At 39.6% G+C, this 20011-nt stretch overlaps 1 protein-coding gene across 3 annotated transcripts in view; it reads right to left on the bottom strand.

The window, feature by feature from the left end:
• Positions 1-20008, bottom strand: part of PARG (poly(ADP-ribose) glycohydrolase) — a 62018-nt gene extending 42010 nt beyond the window's left edge. The window contains exons 1-7 of one of the 3 annotated variants that reach the window (XR_011681038.1): positions 19661-20008; positions 16702-16768; positions 13321-14292; positions 12148-12334; positions 9997-10119; positions 9205-9288; positions 8028-8102 (exon numbers count right to left, since the gene is read on the bottom strand). Coding sequence is in view for 2 of the 3 variants with exons in the window: in XM_071438719.1 (XP_071294820.1) it covers positions 8028-8102; positions 9205-9288; positions 9997-10119; positions 12148-12334; positions 13321-14292; positions 16702-16768; positions 19661-19796 (1644 nt within the window). In the remaining variant the exon portion in view is untranslated. The remainder of the gene's footprint in view (positions 1-8027; positions 8103-9204; positions 9289-9996; positions 10120-12147; positions 12335-13320; positions 14293-16701; positions 16769-19660) is intronic. The other 2 variants (XM_071438719.1, XM_071438720.1) reach the window with 2 other exon arrangements.
• Positions 20009-20011: the final 3 nt, after the last annotated feature.

The following is a 20011-nucleotide window of genomic DNA, read 5'->3' as shown; positions in this document are numbered from 1 at the left end:
GCCTGATACAAGTTCCCAGTGAAAGTGATCTGTTTCCAGGCTAATTCAAAACTTTTATCTCTCTGAATATAATAATAGAGGAAAAATATTTACTACTGCTATGATTTATAAAATGTTTTTTAAAAACAGTGTAGAAGTGTTTGAAAGCTTTTAGATACTAAATACGTTCTGCAACCACTTTTGAAACTTTGGCACAAAAAGATTCATGAGGCAACACAGCTGTAATCCTTATGGAAACTGCATTGTCTTTAATATGCCAAAACAACAAACCAAAACAAAAAGTCAAGCACAGGAAGAAGGGGGAAAAAAAGGATCAAGTAAAAACAAAACTATACCACTGCAGATTTTAACCAATCTATAGACTATTTTTTGCTTGACTGTCAGTATTACACAGACTCAAAATGACCAATATTTAAAGAAAAATATCTAGTAATTACAATTTTATTGGCCAAATAAAACCCTCAGACCATCTTGAGGGTACACACTTGGCCACCTATGTAAACCTGCTCTTTAATGAATGCCTGGCAGCAGTAACAAACTCTCCAAGGAAGCCATATAAGCAAATTCAGTTTTTCAGACGGAAAGGAAGGAGGGAAAAACCCAGGAATATAATTACAATCTACTTCCTTTATACTTCATAGTCATCCTAAAAAATGACAATGCCTCTTTACCACTTCCCTACCTACATGTACACCTTTTCAGCAAGCATTTCTCTTGAAAGCTTTGACCACCAGGCTTTGTTTTGTGGGGCTTTTATATTCTAATGGCTCAATACATTATAAATAATTTTTTTTTAATCCAAAAGCACTAAGCAGCTAAGGAAAGCCCCCCCCCCACAACAAAAAGAAACTTCTCTTAGTCATTTGGGATACATAGATGAGCACAGATAAATGATGATTTACACATAATCCAGTCAAGAAATCTATTCATCAGTCCTCTGACCCCAAAACAAAAAACAAAGCAAATATCAGATGGCAGCCTTTAAACCCAGAATTTTCAGGGTTTTTTATGGTTTTCTTTTGTTTTTCAAAGAGGAATGTTCTCAAGACAGTGAAAAACTCCAAAAGAGACACTCAGAATGTGTCTACATAGATCTTTATTAAAGCACTGAGTATCCACAAGAACCTGGGACACAGCACAATTATATCTCTGCACCTGCTATGTGCAGCTATCCCTTCCCTGATAATTCCAACTCAGCAGTCATTGCAACAGTGCTTACAAAACACCACTTAAAAATACTCAACTGTTCTTCCAAGACAGTACAGAAAACCAAGAATAAGCCTGTAATTCCCTGCTCTTTCTCCTCTACAATGCTTAGTTTCTAATGTCTTGAATGTGTACAAGATGCATATTCCCCCCACCACAGAAAAGCTCACCTTTTGTTCAATATGGGAATAAATTCCTTTCTGCTGCTGTGAAAAGAAAACTCTTCATGGCACACTCAAAAGACCTTTTCAGTTTAGATTTTAAAAAGGTAATCTGATGTAATGAAAATTGCTTGAAAACATCTGGACTAAAGTAAAATCCAACAAGGAGCAATGGATAGGCTATTTTCAGCCTTGGGACATTCTGTTTCTTGCTTAAAAGCCTACATTTGTAGTGCTGACATCTCTATACAATGCTTACTTCTGTTAGTACTGTCCAGACAATTACAAAAATGATTTATCAAAAACCCAGTCACCAGAACAATTTGGTACTTCAAAATTCCTTCTATTCCAGTTTCACTGATTACAGCAATCACTTTTTCAAGCAGATCATTCAAACAACAAAACAAACAGGAAAGACTGTCATGGTTCATAAGACCCACGAGGAGACAGGAGTGGGGTGAAACCCTACTAGAACATAAAGATTTCCCAAGATATGCACATACTTAACTGTAGCAGTCTTCTGTGTTTGGTCTTTTTCAAATGAATGAAAATCTAGAGCTCAACCATAATCCAATTATACTACATTGCATTTGCATCATCTTCACATGTTGGATTTATAGTCATTTTTTTAGATCAAAGTTTGAAAAAACCAGTAAAAAAATGGAGCTATAATTTCCAAAATTACCCAGGTAATTTGAAAATTTTCTCAAGGTTATTTTGGGGTTATTAAAGATAAGACTATACACCTACAAGAGACTGTGTGGTTCTGTGGCTGTCTGCAATTCTGCAATTAGAGTATTTCATTGGCAATCGAGCTCTTAATTTTATTCAGTTATCTCAAAATGCAACCAATTATTTGAGAGGAAGCAGACACACTGCCAGTATTTGCATGTCTGATTTTTTTGCTCAGTTCTCTATCATTTAGTATGCTCTATTGTAACTCAGTTACTTGTATCTGACATTTTCTGAAAGCAGCAAATTCAGTCCAAACATGCTAGTATGCTAGGTAGTAGGATACATTTAAATGAGAAACTACACTTTGGCCAAAACCTGCACTGAGCACTTTCTGTAGATATCCCAGGTTTTACAGGTTTGTACCACAATCAGCAACACACATGTGCTAGGTGTTCCAGTGAAATACATCAGTGTACTTCTATTTACTTTAATTATTCTTAAGTGCAAAGCACTGACTAAAAAGACTCATTGGAACAAGCTCCATCACTCCTCACTTTCAGAATATTCTCTTATATTCTGGAATCTGCACACAACACCTGCAGTAGAAAAAGTGGTATTTTAGAAAGTGTGTGTGCACACACCCATATAAATAGTGCTAGGCTGAAATTAAAATGGCAAGAATTTGTGAAAACAAAAACCAATTTCTAGTACAAGAGTTAACTTCAATTTTGCAAGGAAAGGAAACCAGACTTTTGGAAGATCAAAACATATATAATCTGGATGTGTGGTATTTGTGGAAAATAGAAAGAGATGTATTTATAGATCAATTTCTATACATATTTATCTTATTACTTAATTTATGTGTTTTTAAATTACATTTATGGAAAATTTTGAAAAGGCATTAAGTGAAGTTCTAAAAACTTACAAAAAGAGACTTGCATGTAAAAGCAGATGGTAACAAAATCTCCCATGCCAACTGTTCTGGACTTCTAAAAGGATTCAGCATGCAGTAGCATCCATCATGGAAGTTTTAGTGGAAAGAAGTGAGAAATGGAACTCCTTTTCTGATCTTGTATCAAAACTAATTACAGCTCTAATTCTAAGACAACTATTTTTAAAGGATGTAGAAGAATAGCAATATATTCCTTCAGTTTGACATGCGAGTTTGTTTTCTTGCTACATGGCTTTTTATCAGATTTTACAATAATCTGAGGTTTCTGCCACAAAAAACCCCAACTGCTAACAGTCAGTTTGGAGGCTAAAGCCAGTGACCTCATGCTTGACTGGAAAAGGAGAAAGAGGAGGACAGACAAAGTGGTCTGGTAAATTCTTCCCTCATGCTGAAGGTTCTTCCCTGTAATTAAGTATAAAGAAGGGAAGAGACTGGTCTTTTTAGACATCACTATCATTTTTCTTTTCATCTCCTAGAAAATCTAAAAGTTATACAGCTTCTTTTGTAATATAAAAGGATTTCCTGGATGCTGAATTTGCATGGGAATCAACAGCAAATTTGCAATTACTGGCCATTAAATAGACTGATTGGCTTCAACAGCTTTCCCAAAAGACAGAAAGACCACAAGGCATCCATACACAGGCACTGCAGACACAGACACAGTTTTCTCTATACTAGAATCAAATCTAACAGTTGGAAATTGAGTATTACACAGTGGAGAGTGTCTTTGTAAAAATACTGATAGCATATCCCCTCTAAGAATTCCTACTTGAGTCAAGTAGGCACCAAGGGTTTAAAGAGAGCCTGGAAAAGCAAATTTTGAAAGGCATAAGTGCCTTAAGTGATTCAAGCATTTAAAATGCCAATGACCTTTAGTATTTTTGCCTCTTAGAGAAGTCTATTGTATAGATGCCATACCTTTCTGTCAGCAACATCTCATGTTGCACACTATGCAACAACAGACCCTGCATGACAAGGCCACTTGTCTCAACTCTCAGCTTCAATCCAGCCAAGCCACAAGAATGTAAAATGGACAATAGCTCCACGTACAACAGAATGACAGTAGAATGAAAGCACAGCAGCAAAGGATTCCTAGGAAAGTCTAACAGCAAGAAGCACAGGTAATCAGCAGCACTTCCTCATTTGTAGTAATCAGTATCAGAAATTCCCAGAGCCCTCTGTGGGTGTCAATGAGATCTTTCTAACAGCAATTTCTCCATATTCCTTCAAAACCTGATGTAAGGCATAGCATCCTCTAGCTCCCCTGACAAGGGGTTCCACAGCATTCAGTATCTCAATAAGTACTTTTGTCTGGTGTTGAAACCCTTACCTGCTAAGAACACTCATCTGGTGTCCCTTAACTGCTGTGCTAGAAGAACAGACAGTCATTCCATCTTCACCCTCTTACATTTCTTTTGGACAGCACTGTTACACCCATTACTCATGTCCCTCAGCTAAGAAGATAAGGTGAAATGATCCTAACTTATTCAGACATTTCTCATATGGAAACTATTACATTACATACTTTGCATCACTCCTGACTCCTCTCCCTGTATGTACTCCACTTCCTAAACTTTCCACCAAAATGACCAAAGACTCCAGACAAACAAAATATAGTTATGGATCCGCTGTATTGAACCATCAAGAGGTATTATGATCCATTTGTCAGATCAGGTACAGCACCTCAGACACAATCACTGCCTATGCCACACAAATTTACCTAAACTCAATCTTTGCCCTATGCCATTTTCAGATTTAAACACTCCTCTGTTCCTGAAAGGGGAGGACAGAGGCAAGCAATAAGAGGAGGAGTTCATTGACAAGAATTACACTTAAGCTCTAAGTGACTTTAAAGCAATAGAATAAAACCAAAGCATGTCCAGCACAAGGAGGCCCAATCTAAAGCAGCACACCATGTGATTCTCTTAAATGACAGAGCCCTACTACTCCCTTTAGATCAAGTTGCTGTTGTCACAATTAGTTTAAGGCCTAAGTCCTGAGTGGACTTTTTATTTCATGCACTTGGGAAAAAGCAAAACAACTTGTTTTTGCCTGGAAGTGGAATGGCAAGTCCAGAAGAAAGAGAAATAAAAACTACCACAGTGCATAGCACCATTGAGCAAAAGCATGTAATTAATACCCAGCCCATCATCACTCCCAGAAATAAAGCTCATCTATAACACATTGTGGGTTCCAGTACAGCTCCATCCATAGTGCTTTCCTCACATTTTCTTTTCTGCTTGTTGTTTACTCTTTCCTGGCTTCTGGTAAGTTCTGGGAAAACAGATGCAAGGATGACTTCCAAGTGACAAGAATTTTGCATGTACAAAGAAAAATATTAGCACTAATAATTTTCATCCACAAAGTAGTAACTTGGAGAAATTCTAAGCATGTATGCCAATATCAACAGACAGATGGCAAAACAAATGAATACAACACTGTGGAAACTCTGTAGAAAACAGCAGAAGAATCAGATGTCTGAAGTAAACAGCCACCAAGATCTTTACATACACTGTTCTATGAACAAGTTCTATGTTCTATATACAAGTTTTATGAAATTGTCAAAAGAAACAGAAAGGAATCCAAACATCCCAATTTACCTCACTGTACAAACAGGAATTATATTTCCACACATTAACCGACATTCAAGAGAATCCTTTGGAAAGTGTGAGGGCTCCCTCTTCTGGCAACACTTGGACCAAACTGCAGAACTTGCAGGTTGTGTTGTTCCAAAAATAATCTTGGCTCACATACATAATATTTATTCCCTATTAGTTAAGAAAGCTGAAAGTGCTTTCATCTTAAGGGAAAATAAACCTAAGCCAAATAAACTGGTAATTATTGTTATTATAAGAAAATTGACTTGAATCTCACAAAGTAGTGTTTAAAAATAATGCATATTTTGATAGTATAACTTGCAAGGAGCTACCTAAAATAGGAACCCCAATGCAAGACTGATATGACAGCATTTAAGAGATTAATAGATAAGATGAGCTGTGCCCATAAGCAGAAGATAAAATAACAAAAGGCACTTTATAACCAAACACAGACCTATTGAAGTAATATCTGAATAATCCTCCACACAGACACCACTAGATTTACAGACACAGCTCCCTTCTAAATCACACTGCAAAATCCTTGGTTAAGCAGGCACTGGAAGTCAATAGTGCCCAACGATATAAATACATATCTGACAACCACAGACTCTGTTTTAATCTTTTTCTTTTAATATATATTTGTGACCACATCTCCTTCTGTTGAGCTGCTGCCACCCCCTTTGGGCTGATGACTCAGACCGGCTTTCCTTCTAACCAACCCCCTCAGCCTTGGCTGGGTAAACCTGAAACAGCTCCTCTGTACCCTCCAAATCATAGGATAAACCAGAAAATACACAGGCTAGTGGTAAGCCCTTAATCATTAACTCATAAATACAATGAATTCAAAAGCACTACAGCTCACTATACCCAGTATATTTAGGTCATTTCCACAGAGGATGTCAACTTTCACACAAGAGCTGCTCACTTAGACTGCAAGCATTCTTTGAAAGCAGATGCCTTGTTTATTTACAAAGCTTGGAAAGTTCACACATCCCTTAATAATGGAAAAATTCCAACATTTCTCTGCAAAATCTATCCCCTCCACATGTCCTGTAAACTCAATATATTCAACAAAGCAAGCCAGGGCTTGCTTTTACTCCTGTGGTCTACAAGAGGCAACTCTGTCACAAGCTCTTCAGTGTTTCTTATTTAAAATACTGCTGCACACTCTTTTAACTTGGCTGAAAAGCTGTGTATGAAACAGATCTCCACCTTCATCTGAGAACCTCACAAATAAACCATCATCCTCAGGATACAGAAATTTCCTTTTCATCCTCATGAAAGATTGATGCTGATGCCCAGTTTATTTCCCTATTGCTCCCTCTCCTCTGGAGACAGCTGATATTACTTACGCTCTCTGGCTGATGATCTCTGAATCTAATCACCCAGAGTTTCCAAAATCCCAAATGCACACTGTGAACACATCAGGACAAGCTCAGTGGTGCTTGTAGCAATATGATGTGAATCTGTTATGTTCCTGAGTCAGATTTTGAACTGAATAGCACTCATACTTTAAAAGATTCTAATTTAGGTATGCATACTCCAGTAACACATGAGTGAACTCAACAGGCCAAGTTCATTTTGCTTAACATCTCCTGCTCTGATCACATGGCCTCAGCAGACATCTATTCACATACACAGCAAACAAAATTCACTTCAAATCAAATTTAGTTTCCACTGAGTCTTAATAGGGCTTAGCAAGCCCCTCCCACAAAAACAAGTATGTGTGTTTTAGAAGTATTTCTGATGTATTGAAGAAAAATACAACAATTTCTACTACATCTCATTTAACCTTGCATTTTGCTTTAATTAACATAGTTTCTAAGTGTCAATCAGGATGTACATTAATATTAGTCCAACTTGCATTTGAGACCTACTATTCATTTCCCTTTTCCATCCTCCCCATAAAAGTACTAATACCTAATACTTGAAACTATAAAACCCATCCCAGTCTTTCAAAGGCTCTACAGTTTAAATTCACCACCTCACCAAACAGCAAAATTTTTCTGCTATACCAGCAAAGTACAGTCCATACAAACACCACTGCAATAAAACATTAAGTTTTACAAAAAAATAATTAAAAAACCAACACTTTTTAAAACAAAAAAAACATTACACTGGAACTATTAATATGATTTCTTAATAAATCTGGTCATCATTAAACAGAAAAAGGGCATTTCTCACCTTACATTCAGGAAGCTTAGATATTACTGAAGAACCCAAGTTACATGTATAAAATTTAAAATTAAGTCAGTTTATAATGTATAATTGTTGTTTCAGCTGAAATTACCACCTAAATAGCTGCTCATTTAGATATCTGACAACTGGAAATATTTACTCTTGAAGATGGAAATAAAGCCAAAAGCATTGAGACATATAGGCAAAATAGTCACTTTCATATAACTTTTCTTCCTACTTTAAATCAACTCGTTTTACCTTCTCACAGAAGTCAGTAAGAGCTGTGAAGTCCCATTTCTTGGAATAAGCAACATTGTACCTCAATATGGCCTCCTAAGGAAGAAGCACAACAAAACAGAGCTAATTATTAATGGAAGAAAACCCATTTTAGGAAATTCCCTTGTTGAAGGAGCAGCACCATCTGGTGGCTAAAACCTGCCACAGAGCCTACCAAAATCCAGAACACTTAATTTGCTCTATTAATATAGAGAAAATCCTTGATACTGAACTCTCTGGTTTGCTTTAGCAATGAATAAGCTTCAGTCTATGGGTTTTTTTCTCCTAACACAAAATAAGACAAGGCATATCTCCCAACAAACAACATAAATGCTCCCCGTCCCATGCTTGCTCTTGTTAAAGTACTAATAAAAGTTATTTAAGGTATAAAAGCAATATAGCAGAAGTTGTACCAGTTTAGGAACTTAAAAAATCAGAACCACAGCAAATTAAATGGACCCTTTACAACAATACAACCCTTAAAAATTCACAAGAAAAAAAAAAACAAATAAAATAACAGCAAGGGAAGTCTCCCCAGCTGCTGAGGAAGATCTATTTGTTCATTTAAATTTTATCTATAGCATCCTCCTCCTTCCCTGCCTTTCAGGTATAACCTAAATTACATTATTCTTCACCAAAAAAACATAATCGAACTCTTAAGCTGCTCCAAATCAATATTCATGATACTGTAAGACTTTAAGACTTTGTGCCAACATAACTGCAAAAGTTATCAAGAGCATTAGTCCCCAACATCTACAGATTTTTGTCAGCAGCTTGAATTGTGATTTCAGTGGAGTGAACTGATGTGAAGAGTTATTTACTATTTCCAGCTCTCACCTGTGCATCCCCAACCATCTGGCTACACAAAACCCTCATGCTATGTTTACCACAGGCTTGTATATACTGCTGGACAAACATAGTTTTGTGTAGACCTTAAAATGGTCATTCATTTAAACAATCTGAATAAATTCACTGGTAACACTTCGTACTCATTAAGAACCTTCCTTCTTAAGAAATCCTTGGAACAGCAGAGACTTTTTCATAATTTATTTTTTTAAGTCATTAAACAAATAGAACCAAGCCAGAATCACTGGTAGTACACAAACAACCTGAATGTATTTATATGCATATAGACTTGATTTCAAACTGACAAGCTTACCTTCAAATCATGTGAGCAGGTAAATTTGTTAAGTAAGGCAGTTTGGATTAGTTCCCATCGACTTCCAGCAGTTCTATCTCCATTCTTTAAAGTAAAAGCCCAAAACAAAGTCAAATTAAATTATTCAAACATAAAGACACATTTACTGTCATTTGTAAAATTGGTAAGTGAAAAGACTAAGTGTATTTGATAGAGACTATAAGAATTCTTTGTTTCTGAGTTGAGTATCAATAATCATTATAGAGTTTTTACTACAGGACACACTTGCTGATTATATTCACCCTAGTCTGAAGTATTTCAGTGGGTATGTTTAAGTCTCAAGCAGTGACAAGAAATACCAGACCAACAAAGCACGCAGGGCTAATCTGTGCAATTGTTTTAGCAGAACAGTCAGATACACCTCACTATCAGCAATACCTGCCAGAGTATTAGAATCAAACTGTGCTTACAAATTCATTCACTGTTGAAATTGCAAATTGCTTCACACACACATAATAGATAACATATAAATATGTAAGTAAATAAATATATTATTTATAAGGAGTTCAAGTTTAAACTCCATATAAGTATAGAAATATATATATCATCAAATCATTGGCTAAGTAAAATAATTACCAGGAAATAAAAAGTCTTCTGCTCTGTCTGAAGCATCATGACCCAAAATCCAGTTTTTCAGACTTGATTTTCTAATTCCATAGTCAGTCTGACAATTGAGCAAATGCAGTAAACTGAAAACTCATCTATGTGGAAACAAATTTATTTGATCACACAACTGTAAATACTTAATCTTACCTCATCCTCTACAGGGTATAAATTTTGTTCTGAGCAGGGCATTTTAACATGCTTGTTGTCCCACAAATCTTTGTAGTGAGTTGGAAAAGGTTTAGGTACCTCTCCTTCCCTCAGAAGATCTACCTGTAACACAGAAGGACAGGGGAAAAAAAAATCAGACTCTACTTTCAAGTTTTTAAGTGGAAGAAATAAAAAGTAAGAAAAAACACAGTTTAGAAAGCTCTCATTTACAGCCATCCTTTTTGGAAAGGGGAAAGCTACAAACTGACCACATGATAGCTACTCAGAAAAAAGTCCACTTGTTAATCTTACATTATGCTTGTTGAAAAGGACACCACCTTAACACACTCAAATAAAGCAATATATTCAATTACTTACTGTATCTCCAATCACCAGCTAAAGATTTCCTCATTCATCAATTTAAGTATCTACATATTTTCATCCAAGTATTTTCAAAATGTAGTTACAAATGTAGCCATAGTTATATATCATATTAGTGGGGTGCCCCATGGCAGGGAGGAATGATGAATCTGACTCCATGTTCTCAGAAAGGCTAATTTACTATTTTATGATACTATATTATATTAAAGAATGCTATACTAAACTATACTAAAGAATACAGAAAGGATATTTAGAGAAGGCTAAAAAGATAATAATGAAAACTCCTGACTCTCTCCAGAGTCCTGAGACAGCTTGGCCCTGATTGGCCAAACAGTGAAAACAACCCACACCAGAAACCAATGAAACCATCACCTGTGGGTAAACAATCTCCAAACACATTCCACATGAGCACAACAGAAGAGAAGCAAATGAGATATTTGTTTACATTTTTCTCTGAGGCTTCTCAGCTTCCCAGGAGAAAAATCCTGGGCAAAGGGATTTTTCAGAGAATGTGACAGTTATATGCAGAAATAGTATTTTTAACTTAACACTGAAAGGGATGAGGAATCATTATAGCTAGAGCAATGTCTCAGGTTTACTCCAGAGAACATCAGAAAAAAAAAAGAATACCATGTTCTTAAAGACTTAATTTGCTATTCAGCCCTCTAACAGAACTAAGTCTCTCAGAATAAGTATTTAAATTCAATGTGCCTTTCTTTTGGTCAGGATTTATCCATCACCTCATAGTTTTCTGGTCACATTTTGTTTCAACAATAATTGGATTGCAAATTACTCCAAAGGATTAAAGGAAAACTTATCAGATTTGATTTAAAATGCAGTGGTAAAATAGCAAGAAACTCTGCTTCATTCCTTGTCTTTTCCATATCTTGACTATCTTGAGCCATTTGTATGTCTTGAACCCAAACCAGAATTACATTTAAATGAAAAAATAGCATGAAAATGTTGGAAGTACCAGTTTTACTTGCAGACATAGCTAAATTCTCAAACTTTACAACTCAGTCAAGGAAGCACTAACAACCCCCTGCAAAACAGAAATACTTGCCCCTAACAAAACAGAGGCAGCAAAACCCTGCTTTTCATTTGGATCTCAATATCCTAATTCTATGCACCAGAAGAGCCAATTTTCAGGAAATCAGTTGCCCCAGCCCACTTGCAAGGAGTGGCAAGACAGGTGGCATTTCACATGACTGAACACTAGAGGCAGGAGCCTGGCTGGAGCAATGCAAGGCATGCATGACTGAACACTACAGGAGCCTGGCTGGAGCAATGCATGCATTGCTGAACACTGGAGGAGTCTGGCTGGAGCAATGCATGCATTGCTGAACACTAGAGGAGTCTGGCTGGAGCAATGCATGCATTACTGAACACTAGAGGCAGGAGCCTGGCTGGAGCAATGCAAGGCATGCATGACTGAACACTAGAGGAGTCTGGCTGGAGCAATGCATGCATTGCTGAACACTAGAGGAGTCTGGCTGGAGCAATGCAAGGCATGCATGACTGAACACTAGAGGAGTCTGGCTGGAGCAATGCAAGGCATGCATGACTGAAGACTAGAGGCAGGAGTGTGGCTGGAGCAGTGCAAGGCATGCATGACTGAACACCAGAGGCAGGATTGTGGCTGGAGCAATGCAAGGCATGCATGACTGAACACTAGAGGCAGGATTGTGGCTGGAGCAATGCAAGGCATGCATGACTGAACACTAGAGGCAGGATTGTGGCTGGAGCAATGCAAGGCATGCATGCCTGTACCCTGATTGTCACGGTGTGGTTGGCCGAGGGTCGCAGGTGGGGCAGCCGGGCCCCACACGCCGGCATCCTCCTCATCTCCTCAATCGGGGTTCCAAACCATTTCTTGTTGCTCGGCAGAGGAGGTGGTGTGTATTTAGCAACTTTCCTTCCTGGCCTCTGGGGTTTGAATTCACACTTTTCTTTCCTGCTGTTAAAAAAATTGATAGAAAAAATTGATAGAAAAAATTGATAGAAAAATACACAAACTTCCACCCCAGGGTTACAATGATGGCAGTCAGTTTATTTGCCAGCCTTTGTTGCAGTCTCAGGCCAAAGCTTTATTTGGGGAGAACTCCCACCACCAACAACCTTCCCCTCCCCAAGACACACAAGTTCATTTCTACCAAAACACTCTTCTCTACAGGCTAACAAAACCCTTCACAGAACTGCAGTGGGTTAGCAAAGCAGGGTATTCCTCTGCAGAGCCATGTTCCTTCCCAACAGGATCTGTTATCCATGGACCATGCCCCAGTAAAGATGTGCAAAACGACTTTCTAGCCTTACTTGATGGACTTGAGTCAAGTCAAAGAATTGCACGTTATACCAAAATACAGAGTCCTTTTGTTTCTGTTCACTCCTTGGACACTTATTCACTTTCTCAGCTCCCACTGAAGTCTAAGGTCTTTGGAGCAGAGATTATCCTTTTGTCCTTCCACAACACCTGGCATGCAGAGTCCTGTGTCATACTCAGGGCTCCTGTTTCCATTGCTGCAGTATGATCACCAGTCCTTCTCTCTCCCAAATTATAAATAGAGCCAAACAAAACAAACCAAAAAAACCCACCCAAATCCAAAAACATCAACAAAAAACCCCAAACATCTCTACACATGAATTTTCCCACGTCTATTTCAATTAAAGCATCAATAGCACTGACAGTTCAACAAAACAGATTCACTGTTTTTGACAGATCAAACTAATAAGAATTCTAAGAATTGCACTGGACAAGAATATCCTTCAAAATTCCCACAAACAGCCCCATTAAAAATAAGTTATTTCAATCTTACATCAGTTGTCTTTGTATCTTAAAATACATTTTGCAAAACTCTTTATACAATACAGCCTCTGAAACTCTATCACCAAGGAGGAAATTTCCAAGCATGAAAAAAACAAATGAAGAGGCATAGAGAACACTACCTTTTCTCCTCAACTTTAGGTATCCTCATGAAGTGAGAAGTGATTTTGGAGTCTCTCTTCACACCCTGTTTTGCACCTTTGCATTCTGATGATGGAGCAGAGGAGGTCCCAGGTGCCTTTGTATGCTGAGTGTCCTCTTTAACAGAATTATCTACTTCCTCAAAGCTTTCACAGCCCTTGGCAGAAAAACGTGATTTCCTTGACTCCAATTCAGCATCCCCATATTGAGTTCTAAAAGATTTGTTTATGGGTTTTGACATATTAATCTCCTCTCGTTCATCCAGAAAGGGACTTGTTTCTTCATCAGCCTCTGACCCATGGCAGCTATTTTTGGAATTGTCCACATCCATCGGTGACTCTGGTTCACTTTCTTTCTCAAAAGCAGGTGAGTCCCCTGAACTGCTCTGACATTTGCTCAGTTTCCCAGGACCTCCAAGATCAGATATACAGCCATCACAACCAGCATCTGAAAGTGGACTTTCTGGAACTACATCCCCTTCCTCTTGCTCACCCGTTGAACAGACAGAATTGCAACTCTTCAGCTTCTGTGGGTTGCATGAAGCCACCTGTCCATCTGTCTCCATGTCCTTTGAAGGTTTTGGATTTCCTGCTTTTGAGGCCCGGCCTGCTGATACCTTCCTCTGAGTCCAAGTGGCACTGCTTTCACAGCCTCTCTGCTTGCCACTTTTGTGCATCTGATCAATGTTGGCATTTTTAAAGAGCTCTGCAGACTGCAGCCCCTTCACAGGATCTGTATCTAAGACTGCATCTTTTTCCTCAGCCTCCCAGCTACACATGCTGCCTGTCTGAGGCAAATTTACTTGCTTTGCACCAACTTCCACAGATATTTTTGCATTATTTTGCTGACAAGTATTCTCTAGCTTTTGCACATCATGCTCACAAAAGTTCTCTTTTTTAACAGAAGTCATCTTAGGATTTGCTTCAGTATTGTTATTAATTTTGCTGTGCAAGCTGTGGAAAAGAAGTAAGAGAATTCAATGCCTTATTTCCAAATGAAATTCCTGAGCATATTTTTTAAAGGAACAATAATAAACAAACAGAAAGCACAGATTTTTATTCATTCTACTCTGTAAGTGAACACTACCAGGAGCACCAGGTTTTACTGCACTGAGGACTGTAGCTCACTAGCAACCCATTTCAATTTAAAGTCTCCAAAGGATGATCAATCACCTGCTTACCTCAGGAATCTATTCCAGTCATTCATTTCCTTATCTTCAAATCTAAACATTATGAAGCTATTATTTAGCTATTTTCTCCAGATTAAAAAAAAAAAAAAAAACCCAAAAAACCTAGAAGTTGTGATAAAGTCCTCCACAACTTTTATTTTTATCCATCAAATACAACAAGCAAGGAAATCAATGGTGTTGTGGCCATTCCCTCAAAGCTACAAATTCATCAAAGAAGAGGCCACAGCAGTCCAAAGTCTCCTATTACTTCCTCACTTTTATAAACAGCCCATGACTTTAAAAAAGTCCATACAAAAGCTCAGGTGTAAAATATATTTCAAACTGATAATAAAAATGAAAAGATACTTTAAATCAGGTGGTTTTCAAGAAAAAAATAACCTGATGTGTCTTCCTGTAAGGCAGGGCAGGATAGAAACATTTCCTAATGACAACACAGGTAAATGAATCGAGTTTTGTATGACCAGATGTCAGAAAGTCATTTCATATTGACATATTTTATGTGTCAGTGTATTGATAAAGAAAATTACTTAGAGGACACATGAATATTAAAAAAACCCTGACTAGTCTTGGTGAATACACCACTCTGAACAGTATCTCCTCCTGAATGTATTGCTAAAGTTCTGTATACTCCCAATGCAAACTGAGCACACTGAACTCTGGCCACTGCCCAGCTTCCCATTTACCCTAAGAAAAGATACAATTACCACAGCATCCTAAACTCAGCCACTGGACATTTTGATAGACTATAGATTCCTGAAGACATTAACTTTCTCCATGAATGGTAACAGAACCCCTTCTAAAAGACCACTCAGGATAAGGAGAGATGATAGCTTGGAACTGCATCCACAGGATGATTATTTGAAAACAAAAGGATTTTAGAGTGCTTTATTTCATGATAATTTAACTTCCCATGTATGCATTTATTCCTGCAAATTTTGATTAACAAAACAAGAGTTCATACTGCTGCCATCTCAATTAATCTTTAAAGGTACTGACAATATCTACTGCCAACTTGAGAAATTAAATCTAACACAAAAAGAAACTTCAATTAAAATTGTGATGTTGACTGCAATAGAAAGGCACATGAAATGTTTACACAACAAATTTGCTTCTTAAAGTTGCCCAGGCTCTAATCTGTCAGCAGGGATGAAGAAGGGCATAGAAGAGCAATACTCTGAAGGGAATTTTAAAAAACTAAAATAATTCATTTCCTCCTTAAGAATCCTCTTAACATCCTTGATTTAGTGGAACCTGTATGCCTGCAATTAGTCCTGCATACTTCTGTGTTAATCACTATCACAAGTCCTCCCAACTATTTTTAGCACTGCTATGGACTTGGGTCTCTATTTATTAGCAAACACCAAAGAAAAATAAATCAGCACATTTACAACTGTAACTACAGAAAAAAAAAATCTGATATTCCTCTGCACCAGACAGCTAAGTTCTTTGGAGTACAACTTTAAGGCAGCTGTGCAATCACTGCTCCTGACAGCTCTCAATAGTTGAAAATATCAAACTTTACCTGGTATCATTCAGCAGCAAAAACTTGTAACATCTTCCATAAAAAAAAAGCTCCAATGCACATTTGAGCACCTATAAATTCCAGCTGTAATTAAACCAAACTACACATGTTTAAACTACACTTGCAGTCCAATGAGACAAACCAAAACAGATTTTTGTCTGTAAATTAACAACAGTGAGTTGGTTGCAGGACTATCAGTGCAAATCTGCAACTGTGTCCTAGTGCCCTTTGTCAAACAAAAATGAAAGCAGCACTTGATCAAAGATATAGTCTGCTATTACAACCAAATTGATCAAGTGTTTGGCTGCTACTGGAAGCAACACTCCCAACTTTGCCTTTCCTGCTCCAGGTTCCCATCTTTTGCTTTGCAGGAGCAGATGTATTTATTCACCTAAACAGTGACATGCTTCAGGAATCTATGTCAGCAATAAGGTTGGGCTTGGCTGTTTAGAGAGGATGGGAGGGGGACTAGTTAGCTGCTTGTAGTGAAAGTACCTGCTTGTTACTCAAGAGGATGTGCCAAGGTAAGGAAAGCAGCAGAAATGGGGGCTGCCTCCATTTAGCCAGCTGTACTGGCAAGCTGCACTTGCAGCTCCCACCAGGCCCCTCAAAGAACACACCTTTTGAACAAGTTTATGTTGTGCTTTTTACCTTTTGGACTCCGTTGTCTTGGGTCCTTTATTCTCCAACCAACTGGTAATTGTCTGCTGTTTACAAACTGAAAACCACAGTTCACTGTTATTACATGAAACATGATAAAACTGCAACATCATTGCATATGAAAAAGATAACTTGTACTGGGTGAAGATAAAAACACCTCCAATTAAGCCCTCATTAGCATCTCTACTACAGGGAGCATCCAGACATTAACAGTATTAAAACTACATGTGATGCAATATTTAATTTACATCAGTCAGCAGCTGTAGCTTTTGTAATAATCTTCATAAATTTCAGGCGTGGTATGAGGTGGGATTTCTTTCCTCCAATCTTTTTTTTTTTTAATACAGTTCAAAGTTTAAAAACACACAGTGAATGTGCAGAATTCAAAGAAAAAACCAAAGGAACTTGAACTTTCTAGCTCCCATCATTACCTTTAGTCACCACCACAGTGAGCCCCAAAAGCTTCTGCTGAATTTTGGAATGAAGAGGCAACCTGACATAACTTAAAATCCAAAAAGAATAAACAACAAAGCACCTTTGAGGACCCATCCAAGAACTTTATTTGTATGTAGCATAATGTGAAACATGAGGCTCAATATAAGCATAGCACACCCTATAAGTGACAAGCACTCAGAAAAGGACTTTTCCTTTCTCCTCCGTCCATACAGTTTGAAGAGGTTTTCAATACTTACTTTCCTAAGCAGCAACAAAATGAAGGACACAATTTCTTCATATTTACTACCAACAACCCATTTCCAGTCTTATCTGTGTGTTGCTGCAGCTCACACAAGCTTTCAATGGAACAGCAACACATGAATTAATTATGCAGAGACTTGGGGGCAGAATGGGGAGAAAAAATTCAAAGCAATTCTTTCAAAACTGGAAAACAGGCTTTATTAGTATAAGGGGTATTTAATTTTGTTGTTGTTATTTAAAGATATTCTGCGAATTTGGCAACTAGCTTCAATTCCCTCTCTTTTCACTTGCCAAGAGAAAGCATCTCCCTGGCACTGCTGACTGTGCAAGGTGTTTGCTGCCTGCTTTCAGCTGGGCAAGGAACAGCTGGAGTGCCTCACTGCAACAACAGTTTTGCAGAACTTCAAAGCCACTAAATCATGCCTGGCTCTTCTGATTCGGAGGATGGGAAGTCTCAGCAGCCTTCTACAAATGGAGGTTGTGTAACTTGTAACAAAGATGGCTGAGGCCTGAGGTTACTTATGAGACATTGTTTCATAAACACTTTCCCCAACATTCAAGGCCTTGAACACTCTTACACAGCTGCTTATCAAACACCCTCATCAGAGGATACCACAAGTTTTAAAAGAGAAGTAATCTCCAGAAAATACTAAAATAATTTTTAGTTATTCTGTAATGGCACAAACAACAGTGCAAATATTTTTATTTCCAAAAATAAAAACTTTTAAATCTAAACTTAAATCTAGTAGTTTTTCTGATTAGCAAATTTCACCCTCTCATAACATTTGAAGTGTTAATCCAAATTGCCTACAGGTAAGCAGCCAGAAAAAAACACCAAACACAGAAACCTGAAGAGACATGTTAAAACATGGGACAAATAAACCTCTTCAAAGGCAGCTGACTACCTCTTGAGGTGTAAACTTGTGCTGAGGAAGAAATACTTATTCATTAGCACAATGAATGGAAATGATGGCAGCAGCAGCAGAACAGAACAAAATGGCTTTAGTTTGAACTTCAACATCTGAGCAGCCACATAAGCCCTTCAACCAACATCACTTTCATCCTTCCAGCATGGCTTTTTGCTACAGATAAGGTGGTGGGAAGAAGAGGCAACGAAAAGACAACCCATGCTTATTCTCAGTGTAAACAGAACCAGACTTTGCTGCTTTTTTTGTTTATGGCATATTTATTTCTACTCAAGATAACTCACACCATTTCCATAAAACAAATCATTCCCTACAATCTACCTTTGAGGAAAACACCCTAATTTTCAGAAGATTCTCATTTACTCTGTAGGAGTGTACACCTCTAACTCCAAACTATTGTCTACTCAAAGCTAGTTAGGGCTTAGTGAGGTTTAACTCATCAGCTGCAGATGACAGCAAATCATTTGTTTGGGGCCTTTTTCCCTTTCTATGCATTCCTTTCTATCTCTGAAAGAGGTGCATTAAAATTTTATTTTGACAACGTTAGCTCCAAATAGAAAACAAAACTAAGAAAGCCACGTGGGAACTTCGTCTGCACAGCTTTGTTAGGCGGCAGGAGGAGCAGGCACCCCACCCATGGGGCCAGCAGCGCTCCAAGCCAGCAGCCACGTGCTTATGTGAGCTCCTGTCATCACTCTGGGCTCTCCCTGTGTGACAGCCTGGCACAACCCCCGCTGAAAGCCTTTGATCCCGCAGGAAATATCTGTCCCCTCTCCTGTGGAACACGCTACCTTTAGCGGCTCACACCTCTCTTCGATGATTTGTACTATGAGTGAAAACTTGCAAAGAATCAGGCACACAACCGGTGCAAAGACCCTGCAAGGGGAAGCACGGGCAGTGATCACACCGCGGGGCTGGGACACAGGGGATACGCTGGCACCGGGAAGCGAAGTTACAGACAATTCCAGCCGGACAAGGAAGGGCAGCTGCGGGGAGGCTCCGTGCAGAGGCACACGCGGTCCCCGCCGCCCAGCGCTGCCCAGGCCGGCAGCAGCCCGGCAGAGACGCCCTGAGCGGCGGAGAGGGACACGGGGACTCGGAGCCTTCGGCCCGGTCACCTCTTGCTGCTCCCGCCCAGCCCCAGGGCGGGTCGGGCTGGCGAGGGGCGCCGGGCAGCGCTCCCAGCTGGGCCGTTCAGCGCAGCCCGGGCTCCGCGGACACCGCCGCTGTCCCGCACCCCACAGCGAGCAGGCGGAGGGGGCGGCACGGCCGCCAGCGAGCCCCGCTCCGCGCCCGGCCGCTTCCGCCGCCCCGGGGCCGCTACAAACCTTTGTTCCCCACGGCGGTGGCGGAGCTGCTGCCCCCGGGCCCCTCCTGCCGCTCTCCCTGGGAGCCGCCGCCGGGGCTGCCGGGGCCGGGCCGGGCTTTCTTCCGCGGGGGTTCCCGCCCGCAGCCCGCGCTCATCCTCGGCGGGGCCGCCCTGCCCGCCGGGGCCGGCCAGCACCCGCCCCCCGGGGACGGCGCGACGCTGCGGCAGCGGCTCCGCCCGTCCGCATCCTCCGTGCCGCACGCCGGGCTCTTCCTAAGGCGCGGGGGGCGCGGCGGGGCCGGGAGCGAGCGGCGTCCGGCGAGCGCGGCCCGGCGCTCGAGCAAGATGGCGCCCGGCGCGCCTCACCCCG

This window comes from Agelaius tricolor, unplaced genomic scaffold (genome assembly GCF_023055355.1).
Source record: "Agelaius tricolor isolate 1412-34295 unplaced genomic scaffold, bAgeTri1.0.p SCAF_13, whole genome shotgun sequence".
Taxonomy (NCBI): domain Eukaryota; kingdom Metazoa; phylum Chordata; class Aves; order Passeriformes; family Icteridae; genus Agelaius; species Agelaius tricolor.
Note: the sequence above shows the minus strand (reverse complement) of the source record. Positions and strands in the feature narration are given on the sequence as shown.